At 41.6% G+C, this 16,452-nt stretch overlaps 1 protein-coding gene across 1 annotated transcript in view; it reads left to right on the plus strand.

The window, feature by feature from the left end:
- The first annotated feature begins 757 nt into the window (after positions 1 to 757).
- The window catches only part of CCDC150 (coiled-coil domain containing 150), a 92,151-nt gene continuing 76,456 nt past the window's right edge, over positions 758 to 16,452 (plus strand). The window contains exons 1-5 of the mRNA XM_069577906.1: positions 758 to 933; positions 10,050 to 10,213; positions 12,783 to 13,003; positions 13,120 to 13,298; positions 15,997 to 16,065. Of these exons, the coding sequence (XP_069434007.1) occupies positions 10,056 to 10,213; positions 12,783 to 13,003; positions 13,120 to 13,298; positions 15,997 to 16,065 (627 nt within the window). The 5' untranslated portion in view covers positions 758 to 933; positions 10,050 to 10,055. The remainder of the gene's footprint in view (positions 934 to 10,049; positions 10,214 to 12,782; positions 13,004 to 13,119; positions 13,299 to 15,996; positions 16,066 to 16,452) is intronic.

The following is a 16,452-nucleotide window of genomic DNA, read 5'->3' on the forward strand; positions in this document are numbered from 1 at the left end:
GTTTGATGAATATGTTTTACAGCTGTGGTCTGATGGACATTCATCTCACGCGGGGCTCAGCTATCTCAGAACAGCGAGATCAGTTCAGCCAGCCACTCGCTAGGCAAATGAGGACTCATCTCGGATCCGTCTGCATTCATTTGAGGGCGAAAATTATCCTCAGCTGCAACCCCAGGGAGACGAGAAGAATGGCTTAACTGCCCTCGCGCTGGTAAAAGGTGTCCTGCCCAGCTACTTAAAGCAAAATCGCAGTCTTTTCACTGTAGAAGAAGACATCGTTAAGTTTGAATTCCCACTCTTAAAACTCAGAAACGACAGCAGTTTTATTCTCAACGCTCCCTCTCGTTGAGAAATACCTACTAATCTGTACACAAGGCAAGAAATAAATTACGCTGACGAGATCAAAGACGAGAGAGCGGATCCCCGGTGTTTTACTCTCGATCTGGCCATCATGATCAAGGATGAAGAGAGACTGTTTTTTTCTTTATTGGGAAAAATGTTTGAGCTCGGTTTTACCATTTTTTTTTATACTCATTTAAAAAAATCTTATTTTCCTATTGTTCAGGAAATTTTGATACTTTCCGTCCTTCTAAAAACATTTTCTTTTCTTGGACTCTGGTCTGCTGTGGGGTGTCAAATAACCCAAAAGCACACGCTCACCAAGAAGAAAAGCTGAACTCTGCAAAGCGGGCGCCGTAGGACCTCCGGGAGGTGAGTGGGCGGAAACTACCTATCCCGGCGTGCCTGGCTCGCGAGCACAATGGAGCCCTGTCGTCGTCCGGGTCACTGGGCTGTGCGTTCCGTGCGCGCCGCTGGATTCCGGCCTGGATCCCGCCCGGGGCGGAGGGCCCTGTAGGGCCGGGAAAACTGCGATTCCCGGCATGCCCTGCCACGGGTGCGCCTGCGTACGGGAGCTACCGCGCCGGGGAGCGGGTAGGTAGAAAGTGGAGTCTTAGTTCCATGGAAACCAGCCTGCCTGATGCCCGACCGAGCCACGGGCGGCAGAAGGACTGTGAGGCGCTGGGAGATGCGGGGTCATCGGAGGCGAGTCGGTGGCTCAGATAAGGCCCCCGTCATCTCTCCCTGCCGCCCTCTCCCCTCGCTGGCGGAGTTTAGTCTCGCCCTCTTGACCTCAAGATCCTGGGGTTTATGGCACTTCTGCACTGGATTCGGTTAAAAACCGTTTAGGAGCGAGGTTTGCATTGACCTGGCTCCAGCGAGGGAAGGATAGCCACCAGAGAGGGTCTGCCGATAAACCTCAGTACAACTTTTCTTTACATGTTAAGTTGGCGTTATAGGTTCCTGGGAAAACCATTTCGACGTTAATTATTTCTTAGTTTTGCCACCTGTTATCTTCCTTCGCTTGCTTGTTAGCTACTAATTATGTTGGAACAACTTAATTTTTGCTCAACTATCCCCGTTTGCTACCCTCAATATCCCATGTACTGTCCGGCTCTGGAGATAGAAGCGGTTAAGAATCTGACCTTAGGTGAAGCTCGAGTTAATCAGACTTGAAAGTCTCACGGAGCGCCCAGGGCTAGGTCTTTGAATCTTTTCTGTTGTCATCCAGTCTCCACGGCTTTAAAAGCCATGTTGACCACTTCAAAATGTATATCCCTATTCCACCTGTCTCTGCTGACTCTATATCTACAAGTTCAGTCATGTATTGGGCATCTTTCCTGTTTTAAATTTAACATTTCTAAAACAACTCTTGATCTTTCCCCCAAAACTTGTTCTTCCTAATAGACTTTCATTGTCTCAATTAATGACACCACCCTCCTTCCAGTGCTTCCTTTCCCACCTAATCTATGAGCCAAACTTGTCTTGAAAATATGTTTGGACACTGACCTCTTCTTACTTCTTACTGTTCCGTTGCTTGAACACCCTGGTCCTAGCCCTCAGCATCTCCCCTGGATTATTGTAGTCGCTTTCCAGTGGGTTTTCCTACACCCGTTGTCTTTCTGCCATCTTTCTGTTGTCTTGGCTACCATCTGGGCAGAGTGATCCAGTTAAAAGTTAAGCTAGATCCCAGCACTTCTCCATTCTAAAACCTCCAAGCGCTCTGAGAATAAAGGCAGACCTTTACAATAGCCTATAAATCACTGTGTAACACAGTCCCTCTCACCTCATCTCCCAGTATTCTGTCCTTCACTTTGTCCTCCCCAGTCAAACTAACCTTACTGTTTTCAGACCCATCAGACATTCTGACTTAAGGTCTTTGCACTATATTCATTTTTTCTGGACTTTTCTGTCCCCAGATATCCACATTCATTCCTGCACCTCTGTCACAGGTCTTTCCTTAAATAACATCTCAGTGAGGCTTTCTTTGAGCACTTTATTTAAAATGGCAGTCTATACCACAGCCTCCATCCCATCTTCTTTCCAACTTTTTCATCATTGTACTTACCACAAATGAACAAACTAAACATTTAACTTATTTCTTCATATGGAATATAAGTTCCAGGAGAGCAAGGAGTTTGTCTGTCTAGATCATTGCTGTATTCCTTGGTGTCAAAACAGTTTCTGGTTCATGATGGGCATTCAGGAGATGTTTGTTGGACATATGAGTTAATGAAGACAATATTACTTACCAAATTATTTTTTAGTGATTGTGATAAGCAACACTGAGTCCCTGGCCTGTTTTTGGAACCAATAGCATATAGTTGTAGTTATTGCCACATAGAAGAATGGAGCTCATGTCTGCAAAAGCAAATGTTGCCTTTTCAGAATCACCTGACTTACTAGATATTGCTTATGACATTTGTCTTATTGAAGCCATACTTTCAGTGAGGTAACCTGAGCTTTTTGAAAATACTTTCCCTAAACATAAGGACAGAACTGTATTAATTTGATAATGACATATTTGTGAAAGTAATTGTGAATTAACTTTTTTAAAAATGAAAGCTTATATCTTAGTGTTTTTATTATTGTCGCTTTCAAACTTCAAGACTTTAGGATCAAGGCTGCATTCAATGATATTTACTCCTTTTCAGAAATAGCATAGCACAGATATGTTCAAGCTATATAGTCTCTTTGTTAGAATGTTAGCAGTTAAAGCTCTTTTGTTGTAAGAGAAGTTATGGCTTCTATTCCCTTATGTTAAAGAGTTGAAAGTCTATTATAACTTAATAACTTATAGAATTGCAAGTCTACTGAAAATAACGTCATAAAGTTCTGGCCAGTGGCCTCCAGGTAGCCTGTGGATTGTGTATGAGGGCATGGTATCTCTGTTGCCTTTGCTTGGACCTGCCCGATAAGGGAGGACAGGCAGGGGTAGGAGTATCTGCAGTGAAAGTGAGAGTCTTCCCTGACTCTAAACCTGAGCTCAATAGTTTCACTTGATCTCAAGTCCTTCCTTTACCCTTACTCTAACAGGCTCTCAGGGACTTCTTGGTGGATGTTAACGCTGTCTTTGCTGTTACTACTGGGCCATCATTGCTGCTTTGTTTCTGAGTATTCTCCTGACCTTAACATTGTTTGTTTCCCCATGTGGAGAGGGGATGGGGAAGAAGAATTTTAAACTAACCCTGAGACCTGTTTGTAATAAATCCTCCAAGGGATAATTGGCTTGTTTAGTTTTTGAATCAACCTCTTAAATGACCTGAACCTCAGTGATAGACTAAGAATATTTTGGGGACAACGCCGTATATTTCACACAAAAACTAGATCCCCTGCACACCATCAGTTGGTGGCCCAGGCATCTCGATCTCTCCTTCTTTAGGATGAGTTTTCTATAAACCTCCTGTCCCTCAGAGGCTGGGGGCCAAGTTTATTCTTCCTTTTTGTTTGAGAGTATTTTTTTCTTTCCAGAAGCCTGAGAAGCTCCAGTATAGTTCAGGTTCAGGTGGGTGTGAGCGATGATGCCAATCAAATTCTTATCTAAACGTATATAGACTTTTCTCTTTCCTAAGCAAATGAAGCAACTTGAGTTGTTTTTCATCTTGTTTTTTTGGCTGAATGCATGCACATCCTGTAAAGTAATGTAAGCATTTTGTACATACTATGGGTACCTTGAGGAAATAGCAGCAAAACTATGACATTTCAATAATTACATGAAAACAATTTAAGTGGAAATCTACATCCTACTAAAACTAGATGGGGAACTCATAATCCATTTTCTGTATTTTTTTTTTCCAAAAATGAACTTTTATATCTGTGTTAGTATTTTTGTCTGACTTCTTTTAATCAGACAATCCTTTTTATTATAACCAGCTCCCTGGGCATAACAAGTTGCCCCCAAAATTGACCTTCCCTCCCATCTCAGGCACTGCTTGTCATTTCCTTTATCTCCTCCTCCTCCTCATTTGTCTACCAGCTATTACCTGGGACTACTGTGTATCCCAGGAATACTATTGTTGCAAGAAACAGGAAAGAATGACTAACGAAAGTTTATATTTCTCACATAAGCAAGGTTCGGAGGTTACTACTTTTAAATGTCAGGTTAATCTGAGTTACTGTGGACTTTTCCATGTTCTAAGATGCTGGTGATCCCTGGCTTTGTTTATATTTAACAGTGAGGCACTGCATGGCTGACTTTTCTGAGAGCCTTCAGAGCTCTGGGCTTCACACAGGAGGAGGAAAGGACTGGTGCCATCATTTCTGTTCTTTTTATCAGGAAAAAAATATCTTCCCAGAAGCTTCTTGAAAACTGCCTAAAGCCTCACTGGCCAAAACATGTCACCTGGATGTGCCAGCTATAAGGGAGGGTGAAGATGTGAACTTTTCAACTTCTTTTGGAGAGAGAGGACAAAGGAGCCAGCTGTCTATCACAAACCAGATTAAACACCCTTTTCTTACTTTATCTCACAACCCTTTGTCTGGTTTATTTCTATGTTGGCAGTAGCCAGACAGCAGGTGAAAGAACATGGAATGGAGGGTAAATCCATGTTGTGTTTTTCATTGCTACTCCTCCATTTTCTCCCCACCCTCTACTATTGTCTCCCTGGCCCTCGTTTCGTGGCAGTAGAACCAGTCCTGGGGTTTGTCTTGTGGTTCTTCTATTATCTGAGGACCACTGTCCTTGCTCATGTGGGACCTGAGCAGGAATCTCGAAATATGGCTTTTCCCTGGAAATGTAGATAAATCTCACTTCATATCTTTGTGTATCCAGAGACTCCACTGATACCTGCCTGTACTTTTGTCTTTCCCTTTAAGAATGCATTGAAAACATAAAAGCTTCTTTATGCCATATCCTTAAGCTGATTCTTAACGGAGAATTTGTTAAAGAATTCAGAAAGGTTATGTGTGTGAGAAACGCATTATGTTTTATCAGTTCAGTTCAGTCGCTCAGTCGTGTCCGACTCTTTGCGACCCCATGAATCGCAGCACGCCAGGCCTCCCTGTCCATCACCAACTCCTGGAGTTCACTCAGACTCACGTCCATCGAGTCAGTGATGCCATCCAGCCATCTCATCCTCTGTTGTCCCCTTCTCCTCCTGCCCTCAATCCCTCCCAGCATCAAAGTATTTTCCAATGAGTCAACTCTTCACATGAGGTGGCCAAAGTACTGGAGTTTCAGCTTTAGCATCATTCCTTCCAAAGAAATCCCAGGGCTGATCTCCTTCAGAATGGACTGGTTGGATCTCCTTGCAGTCCAGAGGACTCTCAAGAGTCTTCTCTAACACCACAGTTCAAAAGCATCAATTCTTCAGCACTCAGCCTTCTTCACAGTCCAACTCTCACATCCATACATGACCACTGGAAAAACCATAGCCTTGACTAGACGGACCTTAGTCGGCAAAGTAATGTCTCTGCTTTTGAATACACTATCTAGGTTGGTCATAACTTTTCTTCCAAGGAGTAAGCGTCTTTTAATTTCATGGCTGCAGTCACCATCTGCAGTGATTTTGGAGCCCCCCAAAATAAAGTCTGACTCTGTTTCCACTGTTTCCCCATCTATTTCCCATGAAGTGATGGGACCGGATGCCATGATCTTTGTTTTCTGAATGTTGAGCTTTAAGCCAACTTTTTCACTCTTCTCTTTCACTTTCATCAAGAGGCTCTTTAGTTCCTCTTCACTTTCTGCCATAAGGGTGGTGTTATCTGCATACCTGAGGTTATTGATATTTCTTCTGGCAGTCTTGATTCCAGCTTGTGCTTCTTCCAGCCCAGCATTTCTCATGATGTACTCTGCATAGAAGTTAAATAAGCAGGGTGACAATATACAGTCTTGACGTACTCCTTTTCCTATTTGGAACCAGTCTGTTGTTCCATGTCCAGTTCTAACTGTTGCTTCCTGACCTGCATACAGATTTCTCAAGAGGCAGGTCAGATGGTCTGATATTCCCATCTCTTTCAGAATTTTCCACAGTTTATTGTGATCCACACAGTCAAAGGCTTTGGCATAGTCAATAAAGCAGAAATAGATGTTTTTCTGGAACTCTCTTGCTTTTTCCATGATCCAGTGGATGTTGGCAATTTGATCTCTGGTTCCTCTGCCTTTTCTAAAACCAGCTTGAACATCAGGCAGTTCACGGTTCACGTATTGCTTATGTTTTATAGAGGAGCACAAAGGAGTGAAATCTTGATCAGAAGCATAAAATGAGACTAAAAAGAAAATTTGTACACTTTGACCTTCATCATTCCATTTCCCTTAGCCCCTGGCAACCACCATTCTATTCTGTTTATATGAAATTGGATTTTTTTTTTCCATTGGTTTGGTGTTTAGATTCCGTATATGAGTGATATCACACACTTTTCTTTTCCTCTGTCCAGCTTAGTTCACTTAGCACATGCCCTCCAGATTCATCCTGCAAATGGCAGGATGGCCTCTCATGTGGCTGAATAACATTATAAATCGCATCTTTATTCATCTACTGAAGGACATCTAGGTTGTTTCCATATCTTGGCTGTTCTAAATACTGGTACAGTGAACATGGAAATGCAGATACTTCTTTAAGATACTAATTTTATTTCCTTCAGATATTTACCCAAGAGTGGGATTGCTGGATCTTCTGGTAGTTCATTTTTAATTTTTTGAGGAATTTCCATACCGTTTTCCATTATGTCTGTACCAGTTTACAGTCCCACCAACAGTGCATAAAATTCCCTTTTCTTCACATCTGTGCCAATGTTTGTTGTCTTTTGTTTTTTAAAAAAATAGGGAGGGGGGTTCAGGATTGGGAACTCATGTACACCTGTGGTGGATTTGTGTCAATGTACGGAAAACCAATACAGTATTGTAAAGTAAAAATATATATATATATATAAAAAATAATAAAAATTAAAAAAATAAATATCTAAAAAAAAATAGCCATTCTAACAGATGTGAGCTGCTATCTTGTGGTTTTGTTTCCCTGATGATTAGTGATGATAAGCATCATTTCATGTACCTGTTCGCCACCTGTAAACCTTCAATAGAAAAGTGTCTTTTCAGATCCTCTGCCCATTTTTTAATTGTATTGTTTCTTAGCTACTCCACTATATGTGTTCTTCATATACTTTGGATATTAGCCCTTTAATATGGTTTGCAAATATTTTGTCCCATTCTGTAAGTTCAGTTCAGTTCAGTCGCTCGGTCGTGTCTGACTCTTTGCGACCCCATGAATCGCAGCACACCAGGCCTCCCTGTCCATCTCCAACTCCCGGAGTTCACTCAGACTTACGTCCATTGAGTCAGTGATGCCATCCAGCCATCTCATCCTCTGTTGTCCCCTTCTCCTCCTGCCCCCTATCCCTCCCAGCATCAGAGTCTTTTCCAATGAGTCAACTCTTTGCATGAGGTGGCCAAAGTACTAGAGTTTCAGCTTTAGCATCATTCCTTCCAAAGCCTTTTCAAATAAGAGGATCTAGTGTATAACATGGTGGGGAGAAGGCGATGGCACCCCACTCCAGTACTCTTGCCTGGAGAATCCCATGGACAGAGGAGCCGGGTAGGCTGCAGTCCATGGGGTCGCTAAGAGTCAGACCCGACTGAGCGACTTCCCTTTCACTTTTCACTTTCATGCATTGGAGAAGGAAATGGCAACCCACTCTAGTGTTCTTGCCTGGAGAATCCCAGGGACGGTGGAGCCTGGTGGGGTGCCATCCATGGGGTCTCACAGAGTCGGACACAACTGAAGTGACTTAGCAGCAGCAGTGTATAACGTGGTGACTATAGAAATGAGATTGTATATTTGACAGTTACTGTGAGAAGGTCTTTAAGCATTCTTGCCACAACAAAAAAGTTAGCTACATTAACTATACAAGGTTGTTAATTTTGTGGATGTAATTATTTTGATTTTGGTAAACATTCTGCAAAGTATATGTATGTCAAATCACATATACACTTTATATATATTCCATTTTATATTTGTCAGCAATGATTTGAGCAAATACCAGGTGATAATGAAGGACAGAGGAGCCTGGCATGCTTCAGTCCATGGGAATCACAGAGTTGGACATGCGTTAGCAACTGAACAATAACGTTCCTCAATAAAGTTTTTTCCTTTTATTTAAGTAAAAAGAAATAGAAAAGCCATTCTCTGGGACCTGTAGGGGAAAGATAGAAGGTAATTGAAGAGCTATTCCATGATGAGAAAATGTCTTTAATGGCTATAGCAATATTACGTTGGCAGGAAGCTCAGCCTTGCCACAGTGCTCCCCCACTCCCACCATGGTTCTTAAATCCTGCCATCAATTTTAAGACTTACTTAATTCCTTCATTGGTTCCGGGGGACCATCTTCAGTGACTTGAACCTGAGGTAGTCCCCACTTCCATTGCCTGGGAGGTAAGGAGAAGAGAGAGTAATTACACACCAAGTTGGGGAGAAAGATGTGTTAATAATATCCCAAGTGGGGCCTTTGTGAGCACATTCTCATAGGTACAGTATTGCTAGTGATGGTTAAGGTTTACAGTTTGTTTAGTGTAGAAATGTCTGTACAGGATGGAGTTACAGGAAAATGTTCTTAAAGTTTCCACCGCTGATCTTGTCATTGAACTTTGGAAATGTGATTCAGTGGTAAGAATGCTTTTAAGCTAATTCTACTTCTGTAATTAATACGTGAAAGAGTAGTGTCGCTACTCCCACTTACTCTTGTGTGTTCTTGAGGGAGGAGTCTGGTAATTTGATGTCAGTAGCTGTAGAAGGAAATGGCAACCCACTCCACTGTTCTTGCCTGGAGAATCCCAGGGACGGGGGAGTCTGGTGGGCTGCCATCTATGGGGTCGCACAGAGTCGGACACGACTGAAGCGACTTAGCAGCAGCAGCAGCAGCTGTAGAAGAGTCTTTGCTATGAAGTTTGCAAGTTATTTTTAAAAGTCACTGCTTCAAGGTATTTGATGAATCTATTTTATGGCAACTGCTCAGAGGTCCAAGTACTGCAGAATTGTTTTTATCAGAAAGTTTGGATGGCAACATGTTAAAATGAAAATGGCTGGTAATGAAAGAGGTAATAACTCCCTCAGCCAAGTTATAGATCCTAATGTATGTCTAATAGTAGCAGACAAGATAGACTGTGATCAGTAGCAAACTACCCAACAATCTGTGGATTATAACAACATAAGTTTATTGCTCACTCACACTGTGTGTCATGGATGGGCCATGGCTCTGCTCACGTCATCTTTACTCTGGGATCTTAGCCTATGGAGAAGACCCTATCTGGGATGTTGCTCATCTTACAGAGAAGGGAAAAGAAAGAGCTGATGAATGACAAGTTGGCTCTTAAAGTTTCTCTGTGTCTGTTCAGTTGCTTCAGTCGTGTCTGACCTTTGTAACTCCATGGACCATAGCTCACCAGGCTCCTCTGTCTATGGGATTTTCCAGACAAGAGTACTAGAGTGGCTTGCCATGCCCTTATCCAGGGATCTTATTGACCCAGGGATCTTCCTGACCCAGGAATCAAACCCTCATCTCCTGTGCATCTTCTGCATTGCAAGTGGATTCTTTATCGCTGTGCCATCTGGGGAAGCTCCTTAAAGCTTCTGCCCACGTTTAATTGACCAAAGCAGGACACATGGCCATTTCCAAGCTAAACAGGGCAGGGATGTATAATCCTCCACAGAAAGCGGCAGTTGCTATCTTGAACAATAATATAATCAACTACACTAATATTGTAACTTTATTCTCAGGTGCATATGGAAACTACAATGTCCAGACCAGTCCTCTCTCCAACCCGCATCAATGCTACAGCTTCTGAAACATTCACAGTGCTTCAGCAAAGGATGAGAATAGTTGAAGAACAGACCAGTTCTCTGAGGGATGACCTAATAATGTTGGACTTTGGTGACAAAAGGTAGCAAATGAAAAATGAACACTGTAGGTTGAGTTTTGCTTCACTGGTTACAATAAAGAGTCACAGTATGGATGGTTTGGCAGTTGAAATAAGTATTTAGAAAATAATTGAGAAATATCCATTTTGAGTAGAATATTAATTAGAAAATATTTGCAAGATAAAGGGTTGTCCTCCTATAATAGAACTACTACCACATGTAAACAGGTATTCAAAGTGTGTTATATTCAATACTTGATTAAAAACAAATGTAATTATTTACATAATTAGAAAAAAATTTGATCCTTTTTGTAAAAATAGACTTTTATATTAGTTAAGGTTAACATCTCACTTGATTCATGCCATTAATATGCCATTAATATGCCATTAATTAATTCTCCAGATTTATTGTAAATTAAGAGAGAGGTTTTAAGTCTTAAAAAAAAATTCATAGTTTAGAATGCTGCTGCTGCTAAGTCACTTCCGTCATGTCCGACTCTGTGCGACCCCATAGATGGCAGCTCACCAGGCTCCCCCATCCCTGGGATTCTCCAGGCAAGAACACTGGAGTGAGTTGCCCTTTCCTTCTCCAATGCATGAAAGTGAAAAGTGAAAGTGAAGTCACTCAGTCGTGTCCAACTCTTAGCGACCCCATGGACTGCAGCCTACCAGGCTCCTCTGTCCATGGGATTTTCCAGGCAAGAATACTAGAGTGGGGTGCCGTTGCCTTCTCCAAGTTTAGAATGAAGTACTCAAAAAAAGAACTGTGTTTTTCCTTTGTGCTATAGAAGAAGTTATTCCCATTAAAAGTTAGATTGTTAAAGGCCTGAAGAATATGGGTGCTTACACAGCCAATATTGAATTTACTGGTATGATTTTCTTTAAAATTACCAGAGAGATAATATGGGGTGGGAGGTGGGAGGGGGGTTCATGTTTGGGAACTCATGTACACCCATGGTGGATTCATGTCAATGTATGGCAAAACCAATACAGTATTGTAAAATAAAGTAAAAAATTAAAAAAAATTACATATATATATTTTCCTGAATGTCTGTTATGAAGATCAAAAATTAGTATGATTGGTGTTATAGCACCTATAGAGTAAATAACTGTTCAGCAGTTAAAAGATTAAAATTGTACCAATGTTGAGTATGTCAGAACAAAATAGAAATTTTTATTATGTCTTTGTTTAAAAATTTTCTAAGAAGGATGTGAGTATATTGCCTCCATGCTAACTAATTCTTAATTTTCTATTATAGAATTATCATTTAGCATGTTTTATGTATCACTTGTTTTTACATACAAAGCAAGTTTATGAAAAATTCAGATTAAAATAACCATTAAAATGTCAGTAACTTTTACCCATCCCACACTGGTCTCATTCTCTTTACCTAGTTGTTGTCATTTAGTTGCTGAGTCATGTCTGATTCTTTGTGACCCCATGAACTCTAGCCCACCAGGCTCCTCTGTCCATGGGATTTACCTAATAGTTCTCTCTATAGTTAAATTTGCAGAGGCTATCAGATATTTGTTAACTAAAGAACTTACTGTTTATTCTCAGTAGAAATGCAACATTGACTCAGTGGTTTCAGTTTCAGTTCAATCACTCAGTCATGTCCAACTCTTTACGACCCCATGGACTGTAGCACACCAGGCCTCCCAATCCATCACCAACACCCGGAGTTTATTCAGCCTCATGTCCACTGAGTTGGTGATGCCATCCAACCATCTCAACCTCTGTTGTCCCCTTCTCCTCCTGCCTTCAATCTTTCCCAGCATCAGGGTCTTTTCAAATGAGTCAGCTCTTCACATCAGGTGGCCAAAGTATTGGAGTTTCAGCTTCAACATGAGTCCTTCCAGTGAACATTCAGGACTGATTTCCTTTAGGATGGACTGGTTGGATCTCCTTGCAGTCCAAGGGACTCTCAAGAGTCTTCTCCAACACCACAGTTCAAAAGCATCAATTCTTCCATGCTCAGCTTTCTTTATAGTTTAACTCTCATGTCCGTATGTGACTACTGGGAAAAGCATAGCCTTGACTAGATGGACCTTTGTTGGCAAAGTAATATCTCTGCTTTTCAATATGCTGTCTAGGTTGGTCATAAGTTTTCTTCCAAGGAGCAAGCATCTTTTAATTTCATGGCTGCAGTCACCATCTGCAGTGATTTTGGAGCCACAAAAAATAAAGTCTGTCATTGTTTCCACTGTTTCCCCATCTATTTCCCATGAAGTCATGGGACTGGATGCCATGATCATTTTCTGAATGTTGAGCCTTAACCCAACTTTTTTACTCTCCTCTTTCACTTTCTTCAAGAGGCTTTTTTAGTTCTTCACTTTCTGCCATAAGGGTGGTATCATCTGCATATCTGAGGTTATTGATATTTATCTTGGCAATCTTGATTCCAGCTTATGCTTCATCCAGCCCAGCGTTTCTCATGATGTTCTCTGCATAGAAGTTAAATAAGCAGGGTGACAATATACAGCCTTGATGTACTCCTTTTCCTATTTGGAACCAGTCTGTTGTTCCATGTCCAGTTCTGACTCAATGGTTGGGATTACTTTATAATATTGTTACATTGGCATCTTTGTCCAGGGGCCAGTTGGAAACTCCAGAATGTTTAGAACAACCTGTGAGCCAGAACATCACTAGACCTATCCAGAATGAGATAATTTGTTCAGGAAAAACAAATATTTTGTGGAAGAACTGTGAGTTCCTGGTCAATCGAATGTGCCGTCTGGAAAGTCTCATCCAGTCCTTGAAGATGAACATCTTCCGTCTGCAAACTGAAAAGGATTTGAACCCACAGAAAACAGGTACAGAGAGAAGAGAATCACCAGAAATTTGGTCCTGTGTGGGTGCTTGATGAGTTTGTGATTCTTTTCCTCACCTTCTTTAAGCTGCTTGATGACCCTTCTGTCCTGTCTGGTAGATTTTCTGAAGGAAAGACTGAATACAATACAGGAGGAGCATTCCAAGGACCTCAAGCTGTTGCAACTGGAAGTGATGAATTTGCGCCAGCAACTGCGAGATGTAAAAGAGGAGGAAGACAAAGCACAAGATGAGGTGCAGAGGTTGACTGCGACTCTGGAGATTGCCTCTGAGACAAAGGTTTGCGTCCAAAGTTCTGGATAACAAATTCACCATTATGTGTTAGCTGGAGGAGGCAACAGACCCAAAAAACTGACTTTTAAAAATAGGTGATGTTGATGTGAGAATTCTTAACATTTGAAATTTATCTCCATTGATAGTGTAAAGCATTGTGTGCTATTAGTAACTGAATATTTATAGATCTCTTCTATGTGACTTTTGAGGACCCAGAGGTGTGAGGGAGTCTGAGTTCTTCAAAAGCTTATATGCTTACTGGGAGAACAAGGCATAACAGGAAACTAAAGAGAAAAGATAAGAGTATAAGAAATAATATTAAAGGATAAATGTAAGCCAATATTGCCAGCTAAGTGTTTTATGTTCAGGCAGATTTAAGAAGATGTACATGTCTTGTCTAGAACAGATTAGGCTAGGCTTCAAAGAAGAGACAGGACCTGAGCTGAGCCTTTAGAAGGTAAAGTGGAGAGGTATGGACATTTCAAAGAGCACTCACAGAGGCAGCAAAAAATAAAGACTAAGGAAAGAAATTTGTCTTCCCTCCATAGGCCAGGCAGTATAACAGAGATTGTTTTGTTTAAAACATGTTACTTTGCTTAATCTCTGCAAAACCTCAAGGTTAGGGTATTGTTGTCCTTATGTTAGTGATGAGAGGACAGGGGCCCAGAGAGAGGTCACTTCTCTGAGGTCACACTTCCCTGTATTCTTCCTGTAGCTCAGATTTGAACCTGCATCTTTCTACTGGATGCAGTTAGGGGGAGATGCATAGGCTAGCCTGACCAGAGTGAAGATTTGTTTGTGTGAAGTAAGTTGGAAATCAGCTAGGGCTAACTTCATAAAGGATCTCAAACTCAAGAGTCATCAAGTAGTTGGGCTTGGTCTTTGAGGGAGTGACTAAGATTTTTGATAAGAAAGTGAAGTCGTGTCCGACTCTTTGCGACCCCATGGACTGTAGCCTACCACACTCCTCCGTCCATGGGATTTTCCAGGCAAGAGTAATGGAGTGGGTTGCCATTTCCTTCTCCAGAGATAAGAAAGTGACATAATGAAAATAAGAAAACTAATCCAGAAATAGTATAGGACAGCAGCCCCCAACCTTCTGGGCGCTAGGGAATGGTTTCCTGGAAGACAGTTTTTCCATGGGGATGGTTTCAGGATGATTCAAGCACATTGATTGTGCTACTGATCATCTGTATTTGCAGCTGCTCTCCATTGTTAGCACCACTGCCTCAGCTCCACCTCAGATCGTCAGGCATTAGGTTCTCCTAAGAAGCACGCAGCCTAGATCCCTTACATGTGCAGTTCATGGTAGGGTTCATGCTTCTTTGAGAATCTCATGCTGCCGCTGATCTGACGGGACACAAAGCTCAGGCAGTAAGGTGAGTGATGGGGAGCGGCTATAGACACAGTGGAAGCTTCCCTCCCTTACCCAATGCTCACCTCCTGCTGTGCAGCCCAGTTTCTAACACCCCACAGGCCAGTACTGGTCCATGGCCCCAGGGCTTGGGGGTCCCTGGTATAGAGTATCAATTATAGGAAGAGAGACTGGAGACAGGAAAACCGGTTAGGAATCCATTGCATTATTTGAGGCATAGACCTTATTAGGTCTGAACTACAGTTGTGGCATGTTGAAAAGAAAGGTATGCTGGAATATGGTATTGGGCAGGGGCTCAAGGTAGGGAAGAAGGCATAGATGACCCTATAAGTGTAGCTATATCAGGAACATTCTCTTATGTGAAGTGCTTTATTTATCTGATGTTTTACATCTTATGAAAGAATGACTAGGGAAAGCTGTGTTTTTCATCCTCAACTCCTAAGCATATTTGAGGCTAGAAGAAATGATGTTTGTTATTTTAGCCTCCAAGTTGTATCTGACTTTTTGTGACCCCCATGGACTGTATGCTGCCAGGCTTCTCTGTCTGTGGGATTTCCCAGACAAGAATGCTGGAGTGTGTTACCATTTCCTTTTCCAGGGGATCTTCCTGACCCGGGGATCGAACCCATGTCTCCTGCCTTGGCAGGTGGATTCTTTACCTTTGAGCCACCAGGGAAGCCCTAGAAGAAATAGAGTACTTAAAAAAACAAAACAAAACAAAAACAAAACAGGAATACATCCCATAAGAAAAATATCTAGCAGTTACCAGGTTTTCCTCTGATGATTGAATTTTACACAGGAGGTACCTGTGACTAATCATTTTTTAATGATCTAAAAGGGAAAATGATAGAAGTCATGAATCAAAGTAATAAAATAACTTTAAATATCTCATTGTAATAATTTCTTTAGATTCATATTAAGAAGTATTTATAACTGTAGTCAGAATAGCTTTTATGGATTTCCCCCAAAAGTCTAGATTTGATATACCTATGGACAGTTTTGGAGAAGGCAATGGCACCCCACTCCAGTATTCTTGCCTGGAAAATCCCATGGATGGAGAGGCCTGGTAGGCTGCAGTCCATGGGGTTGCGAAGAGTTGGACACAACTGAGCGACTTCACTTTCACTTTTCACTTTCATGCATTGGAGAAGGAAATGGAAACCCACTGCAGTGTTCTTGCCTGGAGAATCCCAGGCACAGGCCAGCCTGGTGAGCTGCCATCTATGGGGTCACACAGAGTTGGACACAACTGAAGTGGCTTAGCAGCAGCAGCAGCATGGACAGTTTATTCCTATCAGATTTTAGAACCTTTTCTACTTCTATTTTTAGAAGAATGCAGCTATTATTGAAGAGGAACTGAAGACCACAAAACGTAAAATGAACCTTAAAATTCAAGAGGTAAGGTAAAAAGGATGCTGAGGGGGTGGAGGGGGCATTGGAATTGTAGAGGGGGAAGTGAAGAAAGTGAATAGAGTGAGAAGAAACCACTGAAGAAGAAAATGTGACTCTCAGGAAGATTTTTAAAATATGCTGCTTGAAGTTATACCTGCGTTTATATGACATTAAGACTTCGTTTTACCTCAGTAATGCCATAAAACCTGAAATAAGAAATAAGGGCTCTCTGAGTCAGGAGGGAACAGTAACCGTGGAACTCATGCAGTTGCCCATCCACTAGAGTTAGTGGGCCCCTGCACACAAAGACCTTTCACATTAACTGAACGTTTGAAATAAAAAGCTTTTAATAAGTCTGCTCATCTAATTTTACCTTATAACTTTCAGCCTCTA

The sequence above is a fragment of the Ovis canadensis genome, chromosome 2 (assembly GCF_042477335.2).
Source record: "Ovis canadensis isolate MfBH-ARS-UI-01 breed Bighorn chromosome 2, ARS-UI_OviCan_v2, whole genome shotgun sequence".
NCBI lineage: Eukaryota > Metazoa > Chordata > Mammalia > Artiodactyla > Bovidae > Ovis > Ovis canadensis.